Source organism: Falco rusticolus, chromosome 3, assembly GCF_015220075.1.
Source record: "Falco rusticolus isolate bFalRus1 chromosome 3, bFalRus1.pri, whole genome shotgun sequence".
NCBI classification, from domain to species: Eukaryota; Metazoa; Chordata; class Aves; order Falconiformes; family Falconidae; genus Falco; species Falco rusticolus.
In genome coordinates, this window is record NC_051189.1 from 112,983,540 (window position 1) to 113,008,269 (window position 24,730).

The 24,730-nt window shown below is 39.3% G+C and overlaps 1 protein-coding gene across 7 annotated transcripts in view; it reads left to right on the forward strand.

Annotated features, from left to right (window-relative positions):
* RERE (arginine-glutamic acid dipeptide repeats) overlaps nt 1–24,730 on the forward strand; it is a 254,331-nt gene that overhangs the window by 171,088 nt on the left and 58,513 nt on the right. For all 7 annotated transcript variants that reach the window (XM_037378707.1, XM_037378710.1, XM_037378704.1 and 4 more), the window contains one exon: nt 2,429–2,527. In XM_037378707.1, coding sequence (XP_037234604.1) covers nt 2,429–2,527 — 99 coding nt within the window. The remainder of the gene's footprint in view (nt 1–2,428; nt 2,528–24,730) is intronic.

A 24,730-nucleotide genomic window follows, 5' to 3' on the forward strand; every position in this document is an offset into this window, starting at 1 on the left:
GCCACCAGTTTGGGGAACATTACCTGCAATGTGTTTTTAGAACAAACAGTAATGATCAGAGGTCTTGGCCCAACAGTGACCTTTTATTTTTAGAAGTACTTAAAAGTGTCTTTAGCAGTCCCCAAGTATATAAAAAAAATTTGAATGACCCAATAACTTGGAGGTGGAAGAGCTCCTTCATCAGTTCAATATCTGTTCCTACTGATGATAGAAGATTTGAGTCAATTTGTGTGCAGTGTAACCCATAACGTACTAATTTCTTCCTGCACACAGCTGATCATTTGTTCATCCCTGTCAGTAGGAGGTATACAGTATGACTTTTGAGGCCTCATTTTCCAGAGGGCTGTGCACTTCTGCTGCTAAAGCTAACCTGTCCTCTGCATTTTTGTACCTCAGACCACCTCTTCGAGGTGTTCAGTAACAATTGTTGATCAAATTGTTTTCTGGAAACCGGGTTCTTCAGGTGTTACAAAGGAGGCTTGAAATTATACAGAACTAAAATTCCATCAGCAAGTGGAATAAATTGGTTCTTATTTTTAATACCTTGAGGTTCATGTGCAGGGGCTTCACTGAGGAAAACAAAGTCATTTTGAGTGCACTTTGTGCTGCAAACAGATTGGGTTTATAGACTGCCACAATCCATTCTGTGGCATTTGTGACCAGAAAACCGAGATCTTAATAAAATAGATGGTAAGATGGCATGGCATAATGTGGTATCCAAAATCCACAGTTTCATAAAGTGCCCTGGTGTGGTATACTACAGTGCCTTTTGTGAAATGGGTATTTCTTGTTATCTGAAATTCCCTGTCCGTTTATGGTACCATTTTTATTGAAAAAGTGAACCCTGCTGTGTAAAAAAGCAGTGTATTTACAGATGCACAAGCTATTCAAAACCTGAGTTGACAAAAGCCAGGAAGTGGAAGTGAAGACTGTTTTGTACCAGCTCTTACAGATGTGCTTTCTTTTCACAGCTGCATGAGTCCAGTACGGAGTGCGGTTTTGCTTTCCATTTCCCAGCTTTTGGCAAGTTCTGCTGCAGCTCTTGAAAACTTACTGAATATCTCGGAGAAGTGAAGTGGCTCTGGAGCCATGCTGGCTTTCTTTCAGCAGGCTTGTCCCATCTGAAACCTAGATTCAACAGTGTTGCAGCTTTAAAGAGCCATAACATACATATATATATGTTTATAATGCATGCACACGCATCTGTAATTTGCTGTAAACGTCATCACAGCAATCTTAAGTTGCCATTTGACTTTCTTCCTTCTGTAAGTTGTATGGCGCTTTCAAAAGTCAGTGCACAAGCCTTTTATAGAGAGATTAATTACTGGCAGAACTGTACAGAGCTGGCTTTCAGCAGAAACTGATTTTTATTATAGTCTGACTAAAAGAATTTTCTGTAGGGCCAGTGATTTTGTTTTTCCTTTCTATCTTGATTCACATAACTGCCTTAATTTCTTAGTAGAAATCATATCTACTTAACAGAAGTAAATTTGAGTAATTTACTTGCAGTTTTTAAAAGTCTCTGAATCATGCTACTGGATACAGTATGAATGCAGGGCACTTCTTTTCAGAAGACACAGAGCAGGCTCCTGAATAGTCCTTCTGTTCTTAAAATCCTACTGTACTTTGAAAATGGGACAGGCTATAAACCTGCAGTGTGCTAAATGTTTTCTATCAAGAGTCAAGAGCCGGAGATTCTCATGGGCTCGTTGTTGAATGGATTTTTTTCTTCCAGTGTAGTAGTTCTACCTCACCCTGATTTAACAGTTTGCTTCAGATAGCTTTTGATGATATAGATAACAAAGTTACGGAAGAAATTAAGGTGCACTGCAGGCTGTGACCAGCTGAAAAAGTTATGTCATCTTAGACATCCCTAGCTGCTTTCATCTAGTCCTGTAGCTATTTGTAGAGGTTTTGTTACTCTTCCATATTTGTTTTCCAAGAACATGGTGATCTTTGCAGTGCAGTGAAAATAAGAGAATATTCTGGATGGGTAAACAACATACTGTGATTTACAGTCACTCCTGTATGTTAGTTTTTCCAGTTGGTTTTACTAATCTGAACAAAATATGCTGCATAAAATATAACTCCTTTTGAAAAAAACTTTGTTGGCGCTTTTTATATTTTTCCTTGGAATTTAATGTAAAAATGTTTTTTAAAGTTAACAAAATATTCAGTACTTTGTGGGCTCAGACATTATCTGTGAGAAATTTAGAAAGGAAGGGAAAAATGTACTTGTTTTTATGCTGTTTCTTCTACTAGTAAAACCCCAATTATCCTTCAGGTTGTTTAAATTTCACTTCATATATCAACAGTAAAAATAATTAGACATAGAACATCTCATGTGGTCCCCTATAGTGATTTTTGTCCAATATCAGCTCACTGCTAATTCCATTGAATGATCTATTTGTCTTCTTTACTTTTTTAGCTACATGAAAGTAACTATGATGCCGGAAAAGCCCTGCAGCGCTTGGTGAAGAAACCTGTGCCAAAACTGATTGAGAAGTGTTGGACTGAAGATGAAGTGGTAGGGAAATTAATAATTCCCTTGGCCCTAGCTTCTGTCACTTCTGTCTGTCCCTCCCTCCCTCGTCCTGTCCCTCCCTCGTCCTGTCCCTCTTTCCTCCCTCTCTTTTCTTTATGGCAAAGAAGAAGGGCAGATAATTTGCTGCACAGGATAAATTTTTGTACAGTTCTGAAGTTAGTGGGCTCTTGTTTGATATACAGAACTTCATTAGACTGGGGAAAATACTTTTGTAATAGCAGAAAAAGAGAGAAGATGAAGAGACTGTTTCTGAGAGCATGCTGTAGGGTAAATGAACAGCTGCCAAACTGCTGGACTCTGAAGTTTCACTTTCATTTTCACCTCCATGAAGGCTGGCCACATTCATTGACTAGAGCGGGACAAGATGTGAAAGGCATACAAAGTATTGTCTCTGTTTTTTTCCTAGTAGTATTGGAGGAGGCTTACAGTGTCAGCTCAGGCTGGCTAATCTGAGGTTGGATATCAGTGTTTCTCCTAAACAGAGTTTGTCCCTTCTTCCCCCCATACGGACTATTAGAAAGTGTTTACTGCCATTGTTCTTGATGGAGGAGTCTTTGACAAAAAGCAGACCAGAAGTAGGTTACCTGAACGCTGGGATTTAGCCGTGCCATCCACATCTATTTTAAAGTATGTAGAAATTGTCAGGCTCCAAAACTGTACTGAAAACAGGGCATCCATCTTCTGTGTAGCTCCCAAAGTGAATTTGCTGAATTTGGGGCATGCAGTAAATATGCAGCGGGATGTTGTGTCCTCACAGTTATGGACCTGGCGTTGCTGTGGGATCTGGGCTCATACAATTTACCACCCTTGTACAGTGTAAGTCTCGTCAGCTTATGCAACTCGGTAGTCACACTGCTGGTTCTTCCATGTGATTGCTGTGGCAGCATGTGCTGGTAGTTAGGCTTTCTAGGTTTGGGATTGTAGTGCTGGCAGAGCAGGAAGATGTAAATGTGTTGTTTTTTCCTTCGGACAGAGGTTGAAGTTTTTGTGTGTACGGTTTTGGATTGAAATGTTACCGTTGTTACTAGCCTACTAAAAGATAGTGCTCTGTGGGCTGATTGGTGCGGGGGAAAAAAATTAACCTGAGAAAAGATACTTTTTCATAAAGGCTGTAGTTGACAGGATGTGCTGCTGGGAAAGCACTTCACACTGAAATGGACATGTTTTTTGTTTCTAAGTATTTTTCCAGAATTTGGGGGAGATGATACGTGTGTGAGAATTAGTGAAGCAGAGGTGCTTCTTGTGGTTGGTTCTGTAGCTTGGTTGCTGCAATTGTGGGGTTTCTGCTGGCTTAGTTTTGATACATATGATAAAAGCAACTGTAGTTATTAAACAGTGTTCTGTAAGGTTGTAAGCTGAAATAAATAGTGAAGTTGGGAGCAAAATGTAGATTCTTAATTTGCTGATACCTTGTAAACAAACAGATTCTTAAATACTGCAATCAACACAAGTTGCATTTTCTGGCAGCATTTTGAATCCAAATGCTGCTTGTTTTTCAGCTCTTTCTTTGTCACACCTTGCAGCTTAAGCTAGCACACAGGTACTTGAGTGTAAAAAAAAAAAAAAAAAGGGGGGGGGGGAAGGGAGCAAATCTCATGCATTTTCAGTACCCAGGAGAAATGCTGAACAAGTCCACTTGGATTACCGCCTGAAAATATTTTTGCATTTTAGTGCTTATATTAATTATGCCTAACAGAATAGATTTATGTGAAGTGTAACATGTAAGAAGATAGTGCCTCTTCAGCAAGCTGACTAGGCATGCCTGGTTTTGTAAAAATGGAAAAATGTTATATTTCAATAATTGGGCTGCAGTGTGCACTAAAATAGAAAATCAGATGATTGGAAGTTAGTTATGATAAAATATTTATAGAACAACTTAAGACTTGATTACAGTTTTTACCTTTCACTGTTGGAAAAGCTTCTTCTCTCATGTATATAAATGAAAAATGTGATACAGTACAAGACAGCATTGCTTATGTAAAAGTGACAACAAAAAAGTTTGGTGGTGTTTCTTTTTTCTCCTTTGAATTTTTAAGCTAGTTAATTGGTAAAGAATTTGAAGTAAATAAAAATTGTGATCTTGTTAAGCTACTAATATAGTTGGCACTGATGCTGTAAAATAGAACTAATAATGGGTGAAACTTTCATGGTCTCAGCATTTTTTTAATTATTCAGACAATGGCTGGAGAGACCTTTAAGCTCTACTTTCTCTGAAATTCTTTCATTTCAGAGTTATTCTGATATTCTATTATTCTTAAATCAGGATATTTAAGATATCAGGGGGTTATTCCAATGCATTATGTGTGCTTGTGCTCTCCTTATGTAAACCTTTTTGCAAGAGCTAGGTTTAGGGGTAGGCCAGGCCATATAAACCTGTATTAAAGTAGGTTTATTCTGAAATCCAACAAAGAACCTTTGTGGTAAGGAGGCTGCCTGAAGTCGTAGAGTGAAAAGGGATCATGTGCTAACACTGGCAGCAAAGTGAAGGAGAAGATGAGTAAAAAGCCTAGAACTCAGTTTTCTGGTAAGTTTTACAGTTACCCTGTCATAAAAGGGACTTTTGTTTAGGGAACCGACTATTGGAACAAATAGTTCAAGTGCTCTGCCCTGGCTTAGTGAGTTTGTATTCATACTGCTTTAACCTTTTGTTTTGTCTGCATACATTTTTTTTCCCCACATACGTGGTTGAAGTGTACAGTGCCAGCACCTCTTTTTTTCCTGCATAGATTTTTTTGGTCTCATTATGTTTTTCCATCAGCTACACTATGTTGTGAATGCCACGACTGCTGCAGCTCAGGGTTTTTTGATGAGCAGCTCATGTTAGATGATAGAGAATAGAGCCTTACAAATAGAAAAAGCAAAGTTTGTTGAAAAGTGAAACATTACTTTGAAAGTACACACTCCTGAGTACAGAATAATGATCTTTGACTCCATAAATCATAGTCAGTCTCAGCTCATTTTATCATATTTGTTCTTGTTCTGTTCCATCCAATTCTCCAGAAACATTTGGCAGCCCTCCAGCCTCAGCAGAGCCAAAGATCAGACTGTGCCCTTATTTATAGACAGCTAAGCTCCACCTGCACAACTTCATAGCATGTTTGTCCCTGGCAGTTTGTAGAAAATTCTGGATTAAAGCAGCTGTACTGCACTTCTGAGCATTTCAGAGACTTGCAGGGGAAGCTGCCTAATTGTTGTTGGCTGTTTGAAACTGAGGAAAGCTTTCTGCCTGATACATAGGGTGCTAAAGCTGCTTAGGAACTCCACAGCAAAGTATTTTTCAGAAGACTCTGAGATGTCATACCCAAAGTTTGGCCAAAACAATTAGATATTGTTGAGTACCTTATTCAGTGTGTGTGCCCCCTCTGTCTCGTGACGGCAGATGATGAGCAGGGGAAGCCCCCAGTGATGTGGCTGGCTGATGATTCAAGAGACTCACTTCTAAGGGAAGTGGAAAACCCAGCTGATATTTATGCTGGACTTAGAATTATACTATTCTTGTGGCTCAGCAAATACCTACCTACTTAGTTTTTGCTACTTGGATAAATAAGCAGATTACACAGCAGGTACAAAGCTTCAGTCAGTTGATACCCTTAACCGAGCACGGTTCTGTGGCATGCAACCAATTAAAATGGTGTAGATCATAGCTTTTAGGGTCTCAGTGTTTCCATTCCTGCCTTTCTAATGTTATAGTAATATTCTGCTCCTTGCCATGCCTCTGGACCCCCCCCCCCCCAAAAAAGTCACCCTCCCCTTTTGTTTCTTAAGTTTATTTTCTGTCAGATTTTTAAGGTGGGAATCAGAAGAGTTCTGTTTCAGGAAAGATGTAAAGTTGTGTGCCTGTGTGGAGAACAGAGGGAAAGGAGCATTGTGGTAATGTCGAGTAATTGGGCAGGTGGCAAAAGCAACTGAAGTGTAGTTAGATGGATGCAGAGAAAGAACTGACTTAGTACTAAACTAGTTCTTAAAGCTTTACACTAAGTCAAAAATCCTCTGTAAGCTGGTTGGTCTATGACTTGCACAAGTATTTTTACTGAGTCCATTTCCACTCTGCTAGATGATTAATGTAGTGGATTTTGTTGTGCACATGATAGCAATGCTGTGTCCAGCACAAGGCTCTGTAGTATTCAGTAGTATTTGTGTTGTAAGACTGAATAACTCAGATTTATTGAAAATTTATTTATGAAGATTTTAACTTTTTTTCTATGGACTATTTGTTACCCGAAGATAAAGCCTTTCTTGTTAATTAAAACAGCTTTGTTCCCTGTGACCAAACTGTGAAGTGAGAGCTGCTTTGCAGTGATCAGAACTGATTAAAATAAAGGATGGAGGTAACATTATTTTTGCTACTAATGTGGTTACAGAGGTTTAGATCAAATAATTAAATAGGATAAAATTTGCCAGTGATTGAATTAAATAGAAGGCTCTGTAAATATAAAGACAGAGGTTTGTGGTCACCCTTGTGTTTCTAAACCTATGGCTATTCTTAAACTTTTTTATTCCAGTATGCAAATTGAAGTGTACTGTGAGAACTAGTCTTCCACACTGCCTAATAAAAGTGGCTGAAGAAATTTCTTTACTGATGTATCTACACACAGCTCTAACAGCAGCTGTTTCCTGTTTATAGGCTTACACTACACCTGACAACATCGATTTCCAGCAATGATTTTTTGAGGGAGGGTTGGTTTCTCTTGCAGTGCTTGTGAATTCACTTCTGTGGACAGATCTGTTGAGCAGTTGTCTCATATAATGCAGTATTTAAGCACTTTCTGAGCATGCACCCTGTAGACCAACATTCAGCAGCATCACTTGGCGGAATCTTGCTAGTGTTAAGCTGCAGTTGCAAATAGAAAGCCACGCAGTTCAGAATAGCAGCATTATTTGGGAAGAAGCCATGGAGCAAGTCCTCTTGTTTTGATACAGCTGCTGGCAGTGCCCTCTTACAAGTTTCCAGCCATTGAATGCCATGCCTGACGTGTGGTGTGATGTTGTCTGGTAGAGCAAGGTCAGTGCAGCTGGGAAAGGGGGACTGGCTTAGCTGCTGGCCACGTGTCCCATGTGATACCTCTTAGTAAAAAGAGATTACAGAGTAACTGCTTTTCTCCTTTCCTTTTCTTCATCTGCCTTTCCTAGCCTCCCCGAGACGCGGTGGCACCCAGTCTGTTACACTGCTTTTGTCATTCTCTGTGCAAGGTAGGCTGTAGTACAGGCAAAGACATAGTTAGTATTTTTCTGTCTTTCAGTGCCCTGAGAAAACAAAAATGCTTCACTCAAACTCAGCAAGGGTTGTCAGAGTGAAAGAGGAGCAAGCTCTACCCTGCATCTCATGGTTACTTCTAAAATGCCGTCTTAATCTTTGACAGACTACAGGGTTTTTATTTGATGCAAGCAGTCACGAGTCCCTAGTAAGAATAAAATGGTGCTGGTCAGTTTTTCTTCTCCAGCTGGAAATATTTCAAAAATGACATTGAAATTGTAGTTTGAAATGTGCAGACTTGGAGTTTGTTGCCTATTGGGAATAAGTATGACAAACTGGAAACTTGAGTGCCTATATTTAAACTCTTGTACTTGCCCTGATGATACGCTGCTTTACTTAACACAGATTCCAGATCTGGAGCTATGATCAATAGCTTCTTTCATTTTAGGTTAAATTGAACACCGTGGTGTAGTTTCAGTGGAAATATTTCACAAGAAAAATTGCCCTTACAGAATTTCCACCCATCTTTGGACCAAATCTCTGCAAAATGACTTTTATGCTTTCAGTCACGTTTGGTGTAGTTCTGACCCGACACTTGCTCCAGGTCTAAAAATGAGCTTATTGTGCACACTTCCATTTCAGATAAGTAATGTATCAAATGGCTGACGTTTACACAGGATACAATGTTCATCTTCAGTTTTGTTAATTTAATGAAATGGTTTTCAGTTCTGGTATGCCTTATGTGTTGGAAGTGTTGAAGGAAATGAAGTACTTCTGGCTGTTCTTCATGTAACAGCCCTGCTGATTTGATCTTACATTTTTGTCTCTATTCAGAATGTTAATTTTCCTGTCTCTTTATCAAAAGTACTAACAAATTCAATAAATACAGATCAGAACTAAAAGAACCACCAGTTTATTAAGTTTTTAATTAAACATGATGAACACATTTTGAATAACACAAAGGCCTCAGGCTGAGCTGCATCTAATCGAAACAGATTAAGTCACCTGTCCACAGTTGGGTAGTTATTAATTCTGTTTACTTATGCATGCTAGCTAAAGGCAGAGTTCACTGCTACTGTGTTGCAGTTTATTGCACAGGGATGCTTTTGCTGCATGGAATTGTGCTCCTAATTAGCATTCAGATGTTGATTATGAAGAACACTGGTGAGGCTAATTGAACCACCTTTGAAATTCAGAGCTGTGGCTTCCAAAGTTAATCTGGGTGAAACAGTAGTTTTGCCTTATTTCTTGGAGACTTCCTCCTTTTTCTTCTGTGCCCTGCTCCATCTTTTCAGAGATGTTAAATTCTCAAAAAGAAATTGCTAAGTGTTCCTTAGGGAGAAGATTGGTGGTTTTTTTTTTTGCTTGCGCGTCTCTACACAGAACCATTGATGACAGACTGTGATGTCCCTGATAACTGCCTTTTATCGTGAAATCTGCTGCCCTTTAAATATTTTACGTTGCTCTTGATGTAGAATAGTTGAGGTAAACAACCTAGATTCAAACAACCTCTTAAATTTATGAGCAGGGATAGCTAATCCTTGCTGGTGGTAAAACTTAATTGGCCATGTACATTGATTTACAAGTTCATACATTTTAAAATATCCACACCTGGCTTTAGCTTAAAGCTCATCTGTCTAAAAGTGGAGATCCTTCTGCCAAAATTGACAAGATACAGCAAGCTAATTTCCGAACTTGTTTGCAAATATTTGTAATCCAGTGTAGCTGGTCAAGAAATTACTTATGCAAAACACACATGCTGATTTGCTTGGCTTCTTTGCCTAGAATCATCTTCAAATGTCTCTCATCTGCCCTCTTTGGAGTATCTGCTCATGAAAACACTGTTTTCATGGTGCACTCCTTTGAAACCAGGCTTTTCAGATATGCTGGAAGAGCGAGCTGCTTACTGGGGCAAAAATGCCATGAATTTTATTTACTGTTTATATGGCAGCTATAGAAAATGTAATTCATAGCAAAACTGAAACAGACTCTGGAATAGTCAAGGGGGAAGAAAAGCATCAAGGGACATTTTGAAAAGGAGGCTGGCATTGCAGGGTTGCGTTTCAGTAATTGAGTGGGCTTACAAGGTCAAGATATCGGTTACTGCTTAGTCTTAGTTTTTTATCCACAAAAAGTAAACATTACAGCTTCATAGTAGAGTGACAGTTCTTACTAAATTAACATTTTCTGGACTTCAGAAATCAAGCCATCTGATGCCATTTGCAAGTGTGTTAATCAGTAACAGTTGAAAACTAACTAAGCACTGAGATGGAAAAAAACCCCACCAAACACAAACTGCCATGGCCTAGTAGGATCTTTGTTTTAAGAAGAATACATAAGGTTTTAGTTTAATAAAGAGCGGGATTGTATAGTCTTATCTGTAGCTTATTCTAAGACACTAGAACATAAAAGAACCATCAGTCATCACACTGAAAAGTAACTGATGAAGGATGAAATTATTTTGCTTGTGGGGAAAAAGCTGTTATTTAAAAGTTGCATGAAATTACAGTTACTTAGCAGTTGACAGATTTATGAAATTATAAGGTGCAGTACAGCTAGAAAATAAAAGGTGTGATATAGCTAGAAAAGGTGAGTTCAGTTTAAACACAGGTTTCTAGACAAACAATAACAATCTTTTTGGTTGTGATTAGCTTGCCTCAGTTTTGATCCAAGTCCTTGTTTAAAGGGATCAATATTGCACATACAGCACTGAGTTTATTGTTGAGTTCTTTTGGAAATAAGACAGTGAATTAAAAATCAATTATATGTGCAGAAAAGTTTGTGTAGGGCAATCAATTTTGTCCTTTTAGTTTGCAGAAAGATTCCATTGTTTAACCAGCTGTGAAAAGGAATGAATTTTAAAAGCCTCCAGCAAATGAGATAGCCTAAATGATGTGGGGGAAGTAGATTTTAAGAGGAAAAATAATAATAAAAAAAAATTCCAGCATTTCATGTTCAGCAAAGGCTGCCTTCAGGGATAAATCTATAAATCCTGTCAGTGACCTTGGCTTCAAAATGGGTGATTTCACTGCTTTCACTATCTTGATCTTTCCACAGCTGCCAGATAAGTTAGTCTTTTCTTAACAATATAATTTTTTTTATTTGCTTTGTTTATCTGCCGTATGTTTCTTGATTCATTGTCTTTCTGCCTTCATGTGCAATATTTTTATCTATTAAGCACTTAACATATTGCTGATCCCTAAAAACAATGCAACAAATATTTATACTGGCCAGTTGCCACAGCTTAGAAGGCTATTTCTGTGTGGGGACGGAAGTTAAACTCTAAACTCAGAGTTTAACTCCAGTATAAACTAAATAATTTGTAGGTGCTTTCAGAAAGTGGCATTTTGTTTGTTTTCTAGAAACAGGTTTGTAACAGAGAGACAGAAGCACATACACATAGTTTACTGTTGCCAAAGGGAAAGAATCTGCTGCTTGAGAGATTAATAAATGCGACAGCAGCTGATTGTTGAAACCGTGTTTTTCATCTCATTTTCAAGGGCATCTTAAAAATGGAGATCATTTACACTTCCTAGCACTCTCGATCATCTTTCTGTGTTCATTTAAAAATGAGACCAAGACACTGGGGGTCTTGAGAGATTGCATTTGTTTTCCCATAGGGCAAGTGGTTATTTTATAAATGAAGAGGGCCAAAAAAGCTGTCCTTCGTAGTTTCTTAGCAACAGAGCCAGAGTCAGTTTTAATGTTAGTGTGTATCTTAGAAGTTCTATGTATAGAAGCATGAGCTGTGCTGCTCAGCAGTCTTGCAAGTGAAACAAAGGCTGTTCACTGTAGCCTTGTGCAGGGGAGGAAAACAAACCAAGCGTGCTAATACACTCTGTGGACTCATCTGTATTCTTTCCTTCTCCCAGTCAGATGATATTCTGGTCAGCGACACACTTACTGTCTTCAATACTCTGACCTTTTATTCAGATTTTATCTGCTAAGATATCTGGAATCTAGTTTAAATATAACATCATCGTATGTCCTGTTCTTCTCCAAAAGGAAACTGAGTCATGACATAATAACAACAGTGAGAGCACCTGGAGAGCACAGGGATCATCAAAATTCTGGGAGTTTCTAGGTTAATACTTTTGCCAAAGCAAGCAGAACCAAGAGAGTGGTTGTAAGTGTTCATCTCCTGATCCTGGTAAAACTTTTTTTGCCCTGTATCTGTCTTTTTGTGGGGGTGAGCGGGTGCATCTTGATTTAATGTTAAAAAGATGTGTGTCAAAGCTATCTTGCTTACTTTCCACTGACCTATTTATTCTCCATTTCTTTGTACATAACTTAATTTCCAAATTCTGAATTTAATTTTTGTTAAAGATAATCTGTATTTGTTAATGGTATGATTGACTTTTAAAAGAATGATAGTATTAATAAGATACATTTCACAGTTTGCTTCCTATTCTGAATGAAAATGTAGTAAATGGCCTTAGATGGATTGTTGGCTCATGCTCCTTCGTCTACACTTGCCCAGCACTCAGACATCTAGGATTGTATCAGTTTGTTTATGCTTTTGAAAGCAATTTTATAATTTAAATATTAGAAATTTTGGTTAGCTGTTTGTTTTCAGAAGGTTTTTTTATTGTTTTGGAAATGCTATAAATAGTGTGCTTTACGTTTAGGTTCACCTTTTCTAATCGTTACGGAAGAGCAACTGGTTTTTGGCTTGTATTGATAGAAACATCCAGAGTTCTTGGTTTGATTTCAGAATATTTCAGTAGTCCTCACGTTTCAGTAGTTTGAGTTTACCTCTCTAGAAGCTGTTAAGAAATTCAAATTAGCCTACAGGACCCTTACTTCCTTGATACCTAGCAGTGCAGTTATAATCTAGTAATAAATAATGGTGAAGTACTTTGATATTTTTCCATGTTAAGTGTATGATAGAAATCTCCAGCATCTTTCCAAGTAATTTTGGCTTAGTCTAAGTTGACACAGGTGAAAGTGTTTTGTTTTGGAATACTTATGTTGGAATTACACTTTATTTAATACGTAGAGCCCAGGAACACATTACTGGTTATGGCAAATCACTGGGTTTTTTTGTTTTGAAAGAATTGTTTGCCCTTTAAACCGTGGGAAGTAGCCATTTGCTGTTCCTAACAATATTGTTTTAAAAACACGAAAAAACCCACCTAAACCAAAGCTAGTGCAGAGACAGATTACAGTGTTGTCTCCATCTTGGCAAGATGATGTTTGTTTGTTTTTATTTTTGCCCTGCTGCAACTTTTTTTCCTACTGATAGTTTGGATCGCTTTGTTCTAGCCTTGGCGGCTTTCATGCTGTTTGAACGTGGAGGCTGTCAGCTCAGACTAAAGTGGAATCCTAAGACTCAACTGCAGCTGTAGAGAGTGTAGGTCAAAAAGACTCAAGAAGGAGCAGAGCTGGAAACAGGTGAGAGTATTTGTGTCTGATGACAGGATGGAGCTCAGTCCATGCTTGGTGGGGCAAGCAGAGTTCTCCATTTGGGTGCTGTGGCAGCAGCCGATGGCAGATGTTTGTTGCTGGAGCAGCATTTCCTCCTGTGAGCGATGCCTGGTGGAGAAATAGCAGAGAGGCTATGTTGCTCTCTTGGCCAGGCTAGAAACAGGGAAGAAAACAAATTTGTTTCCCAGTGTCAAATAGAGCTAATTTTAAATAATAACCCAGCTTCCTAGATCTCTTCCTAGCATCTCCAAGCCATGAAAGCTAAAGCAGGGGGATTAGAGGGGGGAGAGGAAAAACAACTGGTTTGCCACCTGGGTTGTGGAGGGTGAGAGTACCAACACATGCCACCTCAGAAAGCTTTAGTATAGCTGAGGCTATATTTGAAATGCAGCACTCTTTGCTTGCAACTTTGACTTCAGTGTTGGAAAAGGCTCCTTTTTTAACAGATATTTCAATTTTTCTAATATATATGAAAAAAAACTTCTTCCCAAACTCTTCAGATGTTGCTAGATCTGTGGTTCTGCCTGAAGGCTTATCTGAGAATTATTTAATATGGCCCAGTAGCCATTGCAGCAGAAAATGACCAAGTGTTTTTTCCAATTGGTGTAGTGACATAATTCTAGTTTAAGAAATTCTGATTACTGTCACAATATGGATGCTCTGTGTGCTTTAGAGCTCAGGACTTATCTTTCTTCCACAAGCATAAGCAGTATGAATGCCAAAATACACCTCATTTGCAAGTTCTTTTTGCATGAAAAACATTATTTTTCTAATCTTTCCTATCTACAGCACTGATATTTTTTTTGTAATCTTTCAGATGACATAAAAATGCATTTTAATGAAGCAAATTATATAGCTTTGTCTCCTTTTATGTGTAAGTGGGCCAGCCATATTCAATTAGGCTGAAAAATGATCATATGTGTTGTTTTAGGCTGTAACAGAGTAAGTGAAAAAAATGGAGACCCATCACCAGTTGCTCAGCTTTATGTTCCTTAAATCACTTGCCGTCTGTCAGTGGCTCTGAATCCTCTCTGGGAACCATTAGTTAATTTAAGTTTTTGGGGGTGTCACTTGTTTGATAATAAGCTTCTGTAGTAGATGCGTAGTGACTAAATATTAATCATTTTCTGCATCCATCCAAGAATCCTAATTGGTTATGAGGGCAACAGTGCCAGTAAAGCTAATGATTATACTGCTATAAAAAGAATTTGATGACAAATAAGGACTTGATCTAGAGAGATACTCAGTATCAGCTAGTACTGAGAAAGTCTGCTAGAGCTGACTAGGCTTGATTTGCGAGTCTGGCTCCATGTTGCTTGCTTAGGTAGCAAATGTGAGGGGTTTCATGTGATCTGGAAGGAAACAGATTCTGAGTGTAGAAATGTTACCTTAGAAGAATACTGGTTTTCATTTCATAGTAGCTGAGTAACTTCACTTTTAACTTTTTTAAAAGTTTGTGGTCAACGCAGATGAACCCCAACACAGCAGTCCCTGGACAGCCTGTAAATTCAATGGGTGCTTCTGCAAAAGTTTCTCTCGAACGAGTGTGTGGTTAGGTTTTCTCTTCCTTCCTCCTTGTTTAAGTGTTGTGTAAAAGACTTGTTGTGCTCATCAGTGTTCATGACGGTGCATTTTAAAGCCACTACTTTGTGCTCCTTGTCCAGTGTTGCTTTTGTACTTTCATGCTCCTTGTGGTTTTGAATATATTGTGGTAAAGACTCTAAGTGAACGTAGCTTCTGGGTTTGGGGTTTTGCTTCAGTTTTTGCTGGCCTGTCGATATCTCACTTGTTCCCCTATCCACCATGTGCATGATCGACCATGTTTTTTCTTATTCTGTTGTTCCTTTCCTCCTCCCCCTACCCCTTTCATAATATCTGCTCAAATTTATATTGCTTTTAGGCTACATGGGGAGATGGATCAAGCAAGGGCTTATGCATTTAGAGGAGCTAATAAATAAGCATCACAGTGTATTACCCACCACTGCATTTGAATAACTTCAAACACGCAAACATCCCATTTGTTACGAATTGGGGAAGGCAAAAGAAGGCACCTCTGTTTTATTACGGTGCGTATTTCATTTATCTGTTACGGAAGATATTGCCCAGTTCTACATGTCTGGGGAGTTAATTCCAGAGTCCCCCCAGAGTTCAGGGGACTACCACTTCCCCCTTGCCTCCCTCCCCCCAAATACCTACCTTTCAACTTTCCTTTGCCAGTGTGCACCTGTGTTGCAGATGTGTTTCTGGTCCCTCGTTTTCAAATCCTTTTTTTGTTCCTGTCCTACTTGTGGGTCACTTTTTCAGAATTGGCACCATTTTTCAGAGCCCCTTCCACAAAAGAAGTGAACTTATGAATCATCTGATGCTTTTTTTAAACAGCTTTTATACATTACTGCCAAGATCACCGTATGAGCCAGCATCTTACTCAGTAATTGGGTGGCTGCGTTGTAGAAGTGTATCGTTCACTTCATGGAAATCTTTCATGTGTCTGCCAAAATACAGCAGATAACAGCAAGGGTTGTGGTGTGGCTTCATGGCAGGAGCTTGCAGGGAACTGAAACCTTGCGAAGTGGGACTTACTGGTTTAAAATAATAATAAAATAATTATAATTAGCAAGCTTAGCTGACTGTTTATCTACTCTGCTGTAAGCAGTCTTGCTGATTTTGGTGCTCAGGTGCAGCTTGTACCCACACTGGCAACCGGTAGTAGCTGAAGAATTAGTGTTAGGACAGTGTTGGTGCTGTTTATTACATTCTGGTTTTGTAAATATAAGGCTATGAAAACTATCTTTAATTAGCAATTAGTCAAAGTCCTGGGAAAAGTTAGGCCTTTTCACTTAAAGAGAAGGCTACCTGATGTGATTTCAGCATGGAGCCCTGTACGTTGGAGGTGAATGCTGCCACTCTTCCTAGGAACTGCCATATAGCTGGATCAGACTGGGCTATACAACTGAATGAAAGTATTCATTAAGTTATTTGAATGCCAAATTAGAGTGTTCAGTTCTTATAAAAGTGCCAAAGGATGCATGTTTATCTGGAAATTAGTCTCCTTCCTAAACTGTCCCCCATCTTCTAAACGGTGCAAGGCATTGCAAGTTACGCTTTTGTATCTTTGGCCTTAGCCTTCAGAGTTTCGGACTAACAGTCACAGACACAAAATATGCTGCCACTGTTGCTTCAGCCCACGTCTAAAGAGGGAATTTTAGGGTCTTGCTCACATGCTAAAATCTGCTGTCTTTCAGTGGAGACAGTATTACATATCTGTATTCCTCTGCAATTTCTCATCTCTCAACTTTCTCAACTCTCATCTTTCTCAACTTTTTTGACTGGTAGAATTTTCTTAAAATAAAAGCTTCAGTGGAAGAAAAAACCCAGAGGTCAAAAAATCTTAAGAGGCTTTGAAGACTGAACTTTCTAAAAAGCTGTATAGAATCTCTAGTGTTCTGAATATGTTCATTTTGGTCTTAATGGTCTTAAGTCTTCAAGGTTTTCTCATTCTGTATCGTCTTAGGTGAATGTGGGAATTACTGAATTTTCATTTCTCTGTAACTGGAAGTATGAAATTCTTGAAACACATCAGAACACCCTGCTTTTCTTGTAAATGGCTTGGCAGGATGAAGAACTACTGTCACAGGAGGAATTGCCTTCTGCTTCATGTAGGAAAGGTCTCTCGCTGAGGGATATGTCTCTTAGCCTGGAATTGATTTTTGTCATCGCTAGTATTTCTTGTATCCAGATTTGCGCTCTTGGGTTTCTCTTCACTACACTGCAGCCAGTGGCAGACTTACCCGGAGAGAAATTCAGGAAGTTTGCAGAGGTTGCTCTTTGTCATTTTAGTAAGGTTCACAAACTGCAGTTCCTCTTAGTGCTTGAACTCAGACCTGGGCATTGCTACTGTAAACTGACCTGCTGTTTAATTACTTGGCGACGGCACCGACAGAAATACTTGCCTTTTTGTACGTGTAATTTCATTGGGGATTCCTGCTACCATTTTGTCTCATTTTTCTTGGATTTGTTAGTTTTGTTTCCTTCTGTCATTTGCATGAAGTCACTGTTTGAAGGCAGAAATAGTCTCCATAATAATTGACAATAATGGTTGAAATCCCAGTGGAACAGTATTTCTGCAAGAGGGTATTTTCAGTAGAAATACTATGTTGAGTTTTGAAAGGATCATTCAGTATATTTCAAGTAGTCTGCTGCTTTCTTTGGTCTCAGTGTTACAAATGGACTGAAATGACAAGAAAGTCACAGTGAAAGAGAACAACTTCAGGCTTGCATAATAGTGTTAAACTCGAGTACAACGGACATGTATTTTCAGAATTCTTTATGATCTGTGTTACAAAAAGAAAGTTTTCTGCACAAAAAGACAGAAAATGGAAATGTTCTGATGTTTATGGAAAGATCTCATGTGGAAGCTTATTTTGTGTTAACCCTCATATTAGTATTGATTATTTAGTGGAGATCTGCTTTGTATTAGTGGGCAGAGTGGTGTTCCCTATGGTATTATGTTAAGTAAAAATCCTGTTGTTAAGGAAAACAGTGTGAGGCAAATGAAATTCAGAGGGAGGCTAACATAAGGTATTTTCCTCTTGGCTTTTTTTGTGCCCAGTAATGGTGGAGAACCTTAAGGAACATCTTCAGCCCTGTGGAAGATGCTATACATTCTGATGTTTGCCTTATTTAAGGAAATATTCTTAAGAATGTGCTGGCATTGCAGCTTTTGCTACAGGTATTTGAGATTCAGAGTATGTGAGGAAAAGAAAGTTTAATATTCCAAATGGATGCATGAGAACCATTCCTTTTGGAGGAAAGGTGTTATAGTAGGACATTGTCTGTAGCCCACAAGTGCTGTTTTTCTGTTTTGGTTCACATTACATGGACTGTTTATATGTATTTTTATGTCTGCTTTTGGATTCTATACTTCAGCTAGTTTCATCCTGTACAAAAAGGACAACAAACCCCAACAACAACTATTGGAACAATGAATTATTTTTTACAAAATGCAGTTTTCCAAGGCTGGGTGAGCATAAGTATGAGAAATGAAAAGCAAATAGTGCTTTTTTTTTTTTTCTCCTTAAGTTTGAAGTTTACAGATTAAGTGATGAATTTCTGCTGCTTACCTATATTAAAGGGAGATACTTTCAGATGTCATATGGGAAAGGAAGTATGTCCTTGAAAAGGAACGTGTTGTCCAGCTATTTCTTTTTGCTTGCTTTTTAATTTTGATGTGTAAGAAAGCTTTTTGTGTATTAGCGTTTTAACAGCAGTTTAAAAGAACAATCAGAAATAAATCTCTTTGTGTACAGAAAAAGCCGGTCTGAAGTGTAATCAAAAGCTTTCTGTTGCCTCTTGGCAGCAGCATATTGCTTTACTTCTCTGGGTCACAAATGTGCCAGACCCTTGCTTTCTTTAACTCTTCAAATGCATATTTTAAAAAATCATCTATGTAAAAACAAACTGCAGTCGTTTTAGCTTTGTTTACAGCACTGAGAAACTGTTGATTACGGTAGATGACAATCTACAGATAATGTTACATAAATAAAAAAACTTTTTTTAAAGTCAACGAAGGCAGCCTCCAGTTTGATGGGTTTTAAGGTTTGTGCCTGCAGAAGGGGGTGGTCTTAGACTCCCTGTGTGAAACCTGGTTTATGGGTATGTGCAACGTGAGTGTTCTCTGAAGATCACAGAAGAGCAAATGTCTTGGGGCGGCTTTGTGAGCAGTGGGAGTGTCGCGCAGATCTGGATCAGCCTGTTGTGCCGGCATAGGTGGACCCTTAAATCTGTCAGCAGAAGGGCTGTCATGGGTGTTTAAATATAAACACGGGCAAGTTGGCCAGGTGAGTTTCTTGCTGGTGGAAATGATTTAAGTTTAGTAGAATAAGGAAATGCTTGCCTGTGTGTTAAACATAACTGCCTTTCTGCACGGCTGTTCAGAGGAGAGCTATGGAGAGCCCTGAGGGATTGTGCATTTCCAGCCTTCCTCAGGTTCAGGACTTGTTGCTGTCTTTGGAGGATCTTGTTGCAGCTTGACCCCTCTATTGCACTGCCACCCAGGGGGTGAGTCCTCCAGACCTGGCTTGGAAAAATGACTGCCGCCTCTTCCCACCCTTATTTTATTAGAGGAAAGTAAATTGCAGACTGAGCAGACTTCAAACAAAAGTGCTCGTCTGTCCCTGCCTGTTCATCTTTCTGTTGAAATGTGTGGCCAGGCAACTGTAGTGGTGTTAGGATGGTTAATAATGCTTGTAATAATCCATTAATTCTTTTTCCAAAGAGTCAAGGTTGTTTATCAAATACCCCTTCTAGAGCTCAGGAAAAGTCAGGGGGTTTTGCCTCCTTCTGCTGCTTTAATATCCAGCCTTTTTTTGATCTGTGCATCAGCTTCTGATATGCCACTGCAGGCTGTTCTTAGATCAGGTTTCTTGGTGTACTGTTGACTTTATCTTGTTTACCGGATCACATTTCTGTTGCCACAGGCTGTGTGATCACAGACTCCCCGCAGCTTTTTAACAATTAGTAATTGAGCAGGAAGTGTGTGTTCATGACAATAGCCTTTTGATTTTGGTTTTTACAATCGCAGTGTTTCGCGCAGAGCCGAGGCGGGGGAGGCACTTCTCCCATGCACGCTTCTGACAGAGAGGTCTGTCGTTGCAGCCACTTGGCTATTTGTCAGCAGTTCTCAGACATCCCTCTCGCGCAGGTTGCTTGGCAACCCGGGCCAGAGCCACCGCAGCGGCCGGTGCGTTTCCACCAGCAGGTTGCTGGATGATTTATCGGCAGCGCTGCCAGTGTGGTGAACCCAAGAGGCAGGGCTGGACCTTTTGACAGGAACCAACATGAAACGTGAAGGCAAGAGAGCGGCTGGCTGGCTTGGGAGCATTACCTGGGGATGTGCAGTGAAAGCACCTAGAGCATAGTTAGTGCAAAAATAAAGGCTTCTCGTTTAAACATAATTGGGGTTTTTGTTGTTGTTTTGTTTTCTTTCTCATCTAGGCTCTCGCACAGAAACAGGTACAATGCAGAAGGAGAATCAAAGCTTTGCATACTGCTTTGCGTGAACCTGAAATCTCTCTCTGTATAAAAAAATAGCTCTGTTCAAATACTGGCGGTAAATCAAAACTGGGGTTAGCACATAAGGTTAGCAGCACCCTGGCAGCTTAGATTCTGGGGTGAAGGAATAATTGAATTCTCCCCCCAGCTTTGGAAATGTCTCAGAGCCGTTGTGTCACCTTTGATATCATGTTGCCTTTCATACAGACTTTTGCATCGATCCCTGACATTAAACAGAGAAGGGAAAGAAAGAGCAGCTTTATAAAATGGCATTTAGGTAGTAGTTCATGCTGTGGTCAAATGTAGAACTCTGACCTCCCCTTCAATAAGCTGAGCTGAAGGGAACTTGGAAAACCTTTAGGTACACAGCCCAGTTGAAGTTTCTTCTGCTAGCTCATGCGTCCTTTTTCCAGAATAGTGGTGATGCAGGATTGGCAATACTTGGAAATCATGCCAACAAAAGCATTTTCGTGTACTTCCAAGAAGGCAAAGAGGAGAAAAAGGATGGTGAATCCACTTTGACCTCTTGAATGGCAGTATAAATACTTTATTGAAAATTCTAAATAAATGTGTTTAACTAGTAATCCTGCTCTGCATGCAATCTCATTTAGCCAACTGTGTATGCAAATGTGCTATTAATGTGTTTGCATCCAGCATAAATACACAAATCTAATCTGTTTATATATGTAATTTACACACAGCTGTGCTCATGCTCACTTAATACCAATATTTTCAGCAAGCAAGAGGTATCATGGGAGATCAATTGTTCAAAACAAAAGCTAACAGTGCAGCACCATGGTAGGGGGTTCATTATCATTTCAGGATCTTTTGGCATTCCCTTGAGGGAGTCGGCTTAATGACTTTCTGTCTGTGTATGTGGCTATGGATATATGGAACACAGACTAGTGGATGTTGTGTGCCTCTGTACATTTGTAGAATGCTTTGCTGTTGAATCCCTTACAGTTTGAGGTAGGGTTTAATTTTTCAGGAAGACAAAGCGATCCGGTTGGGAGGGAATGCTAATTGTTTAGTATCATTAAGCCTTCCAGCTGATACATTTCGTGTCAGTTTGTTTATAGAGGATACTTGATCTTACAGGCATATGGCTTAAGAAGTGTAAGATTTTTATCACATGTAGATGACCAGCAGTGCACTTTGAAGAGGTGCTTTGAATATCCAGTGAGAACGTGAATGCCTTTTAGCACAGATTGGTATCTGAGGAATATCATTAAAAATATTTTTTGTTTTTCCATATCTTTGAGTAAGAGCACTTGGTCGAAAAGAACTCTATTTTCAAAATACCACAAAAGTTAGAAGACAATTTTGTCTTGATACAGTAGAATTATTTCATTAAAAAGAATTGACAAGACAAACGGACTGGTATCTATTAAAAGAAAGCAGAGTTGGGTTTTAGTATGTATTTTGAACCTAGGTCACAATCTGCTGAATGAAGCAGCAAATTGAGTAGGTGTATTTTGGGGGTAAAGGGATGCTTTGAACTGAAAAAGAAGTATCTATACACACACTCATATACATATATATGATAATTCTCTTTTAGTCTTCCTCTACAAAATGATCACCTGCATACGTGCCTTATCTCTTGGGCTGGAAGTCTGGAAACAAGTTTGTGGCACAATTTAAGAAACATTTAGCTGTTGTGAAAGGGGACAGTGGAAAAAACAAACGAGCAAAACCAAAAAACCAACTTGTCTCAAAATAGGTTGCTTAAAAATTTGTAGTTGGTAATTAAGCAGCAAGAACTGGCATTGCAGGAGTTGGCTGGCACTTAGCTACTACTGTTCATGCTTCACTGTCACAATTGGTGCAGCATACAACACACCAAGTACAGTGAAGGATCTTTACTTGCCGAGTCCACAATTTTGTGCAAGCCAAACAGATAGTGAAAGAGCTCGTATAGTGTCGGTGGTCATCAGAGCACAGATGTTCTGCTACAACAGAGGTCTCTTGCAACAGAGATTTGTAGGAAGTGATTGCAGACATCTTCAAGTGGTTGCCAGATGGTGTGAACGATTTCTTATACCTTTGCATGGTTGTGTTAGAGAAAAGTATAACATTCTTCAAATCATGACCTGTGCTTCAGTGGAGGCTCTTCAGGAGGAGACTCTCAATTGCAAGCTGGTGACAGCCCTACTCCCTTCAGGAGCAGAAAAGTGCTGTGGTTAGAGGTGGGACAGCAGTAAACTTAACCCAAGAGCATCTGAGGTGTGGTAGGCTAAAGGCAGTAACACTGAGGGAGCAGTGAGAGTGTAGATATTGCTGTAAAGATGTACTACTTCTGCTTGCTCATCGCTGATGTCTGTGGAACACTGTGCAGAGACATTCAGGGAAGGGTTATGGTGACTTCCTGTTATACAAGTTTGCCAGCTAGGTGATTTTTTGCAAGCTTGCTGTTAACTGATGTAACCTGCAACAGCGCAGGTATCTACACTAAGGGTAAAATAGGTTGTTACTTTAAAAATACATTTAAAAAACATTAAGCAGCATTACGGTAGTGACAGGAAACAATAAAATGAGGTTGAAGCATATCCTGTTCTCCCAGCAGCAGGGCATGTTAGAGGAACATAGCAGAGGTCTGAATGAAGATTTCTCTTGGTGGTTCCAAAGGTTTTAGGTGAGCTTTGTTGACTCATCATGCTTGTTCCTCACTGTATGTGCTACCATTGTACCCTAGATTATTCTGTTACCTGGGCCCAGTCCTTGTTCATGGCAAGTTGCTCTGAGGAGGCGCGTTCTTAGGTGAAGAAATCTCTGCGGAACCTCTCCCATCTGCCCTCTCCTGTACCCCTAGAAAAGGGTCTTTCCTCTCTTCTGCAGCTTTCTCTTCTCTTGAGCTGGCAATTTGTGTGTCTTAAAATGGTGTTGTGGAAGTCTTTGATTATCCTGTTCTCTCTCAGACCAGGCAGAACATCTGTGCCTCTCACCAGCTCCTTGTCCATAGAGCTTCTCCTTCCTGGCCTCAGTGTCAGAAAGTGTTCTCCCGCAGCTTTAACTAAGCTGCCGGTCCCCAGTTAGGGCTGTTTGAGAAGGCAGGACTGAGAGAAAGCCTGCGACGTAAGGCTGGAAGTGGATGATGCATGGGAAGGGCGTGCCAAACTGACTGCAGCTCCTGGTCCCGGACACGGTCCCTTCTCCAGTCGCAGCCCTAGCTAGCGCAGTGGCTTAGGGCAGTTGGACTTCTGGGTAAGACGGTTCAGGGAACAAAGCAGCTTGTGGAAACAGTTAAGTAGGCATGCTGTGTGTCTGCAGCGGTTAGGTGGATTCTGAGAACAGCTTGGATGTGTGTGACAGGTGCATTTTCATTAACTTTACCTCCTTTTGCCCTTCATGGTATTACTTACTGAGCAGTATAGACGTAGCCCTGTCTGTTATTGAGCATAGAGAATTCCTTTCAGGTAATGATACAGTAAATACTAGCATCATTTTCTGCTACAGCCAGGTATAGTTTGGTGGGAAAAAAAATTGTGAATAACAGAAGTTATGTTTTTGTAAGCAGTACTTGACATCTTTAAATTAAATTGTGCCATCTGAAGGAAACTATCAGGATTCTTCTGTTTCTAGAGGCCAGTATATATCACTTAACATTATCCACAAATGCCTTTATTTGCAATGTATACACATAAGTGAAGTATAACATTAAAACTCAGCCAAGCTTATAATAACATGTACTCTGTGCACTGAAATTGTCTGCATGCTAAAAAATTGTTTGGGGCAATATATAAATGTGCTGCATATTTAACAGAAGTTTTGCAGATAAAAACAGATTTATCTTTTCCAAACGCTGCCATAATTTTTTGTCTTGTGAAATTTAATAAAAAGGCGTTTATGCATTTAGTGTTTATTTGCTGTTAACTATTAAAACCCTGTAAATTTTCCTATCATATTTAGTCTAAAACTCAAAACAGCATACTAAATATGGAAATGGTGACAACTTCAATTGGCGTCTGCCTAGAAAACCTTGGACCTTTCAAAACATGCATTGTACCTATTGCTTTTGTGATAGCAACATCTTCCATTTTTATATGCTTGTAATTAAGGAAAAGGCTGAGAGAAGAACTTGATGTTCTCGGACATGGTCTAAAGAGGGCAATTTATTTTTTAGAAAAATTGAAAGGGGGGGGGGGGAAGTCCTAGAGGGGGAATTTCCTGGACTGAGAAAGAACAGAAAAGGCTCAGTGTTTGTAAATATATTGCAGTTCAACATGCTCTTCACTAATTAGCCAGGTGTAAGTCACGGGAAGGGAATGAACTAGAACACATAGATTTTCTTAGAGAAAATACATTTGATCTAAACCTGATGGAAGCATCGCTTCAGAAGAGACACGTTAGTAGCAGTTATGAATTTACAGCTTTATCAGAGTTGTCTTGCCTTTCAGCCCATGACGTTTCAGTTTGAAATTCTTAAACTGATTAAACAGGTTGGTTTTGTACTGGATGTTCTTCTTGCATGCTTTTAGAAACAGTTTTATTTTAGATCTCTGCAGTAAAAACTAAAA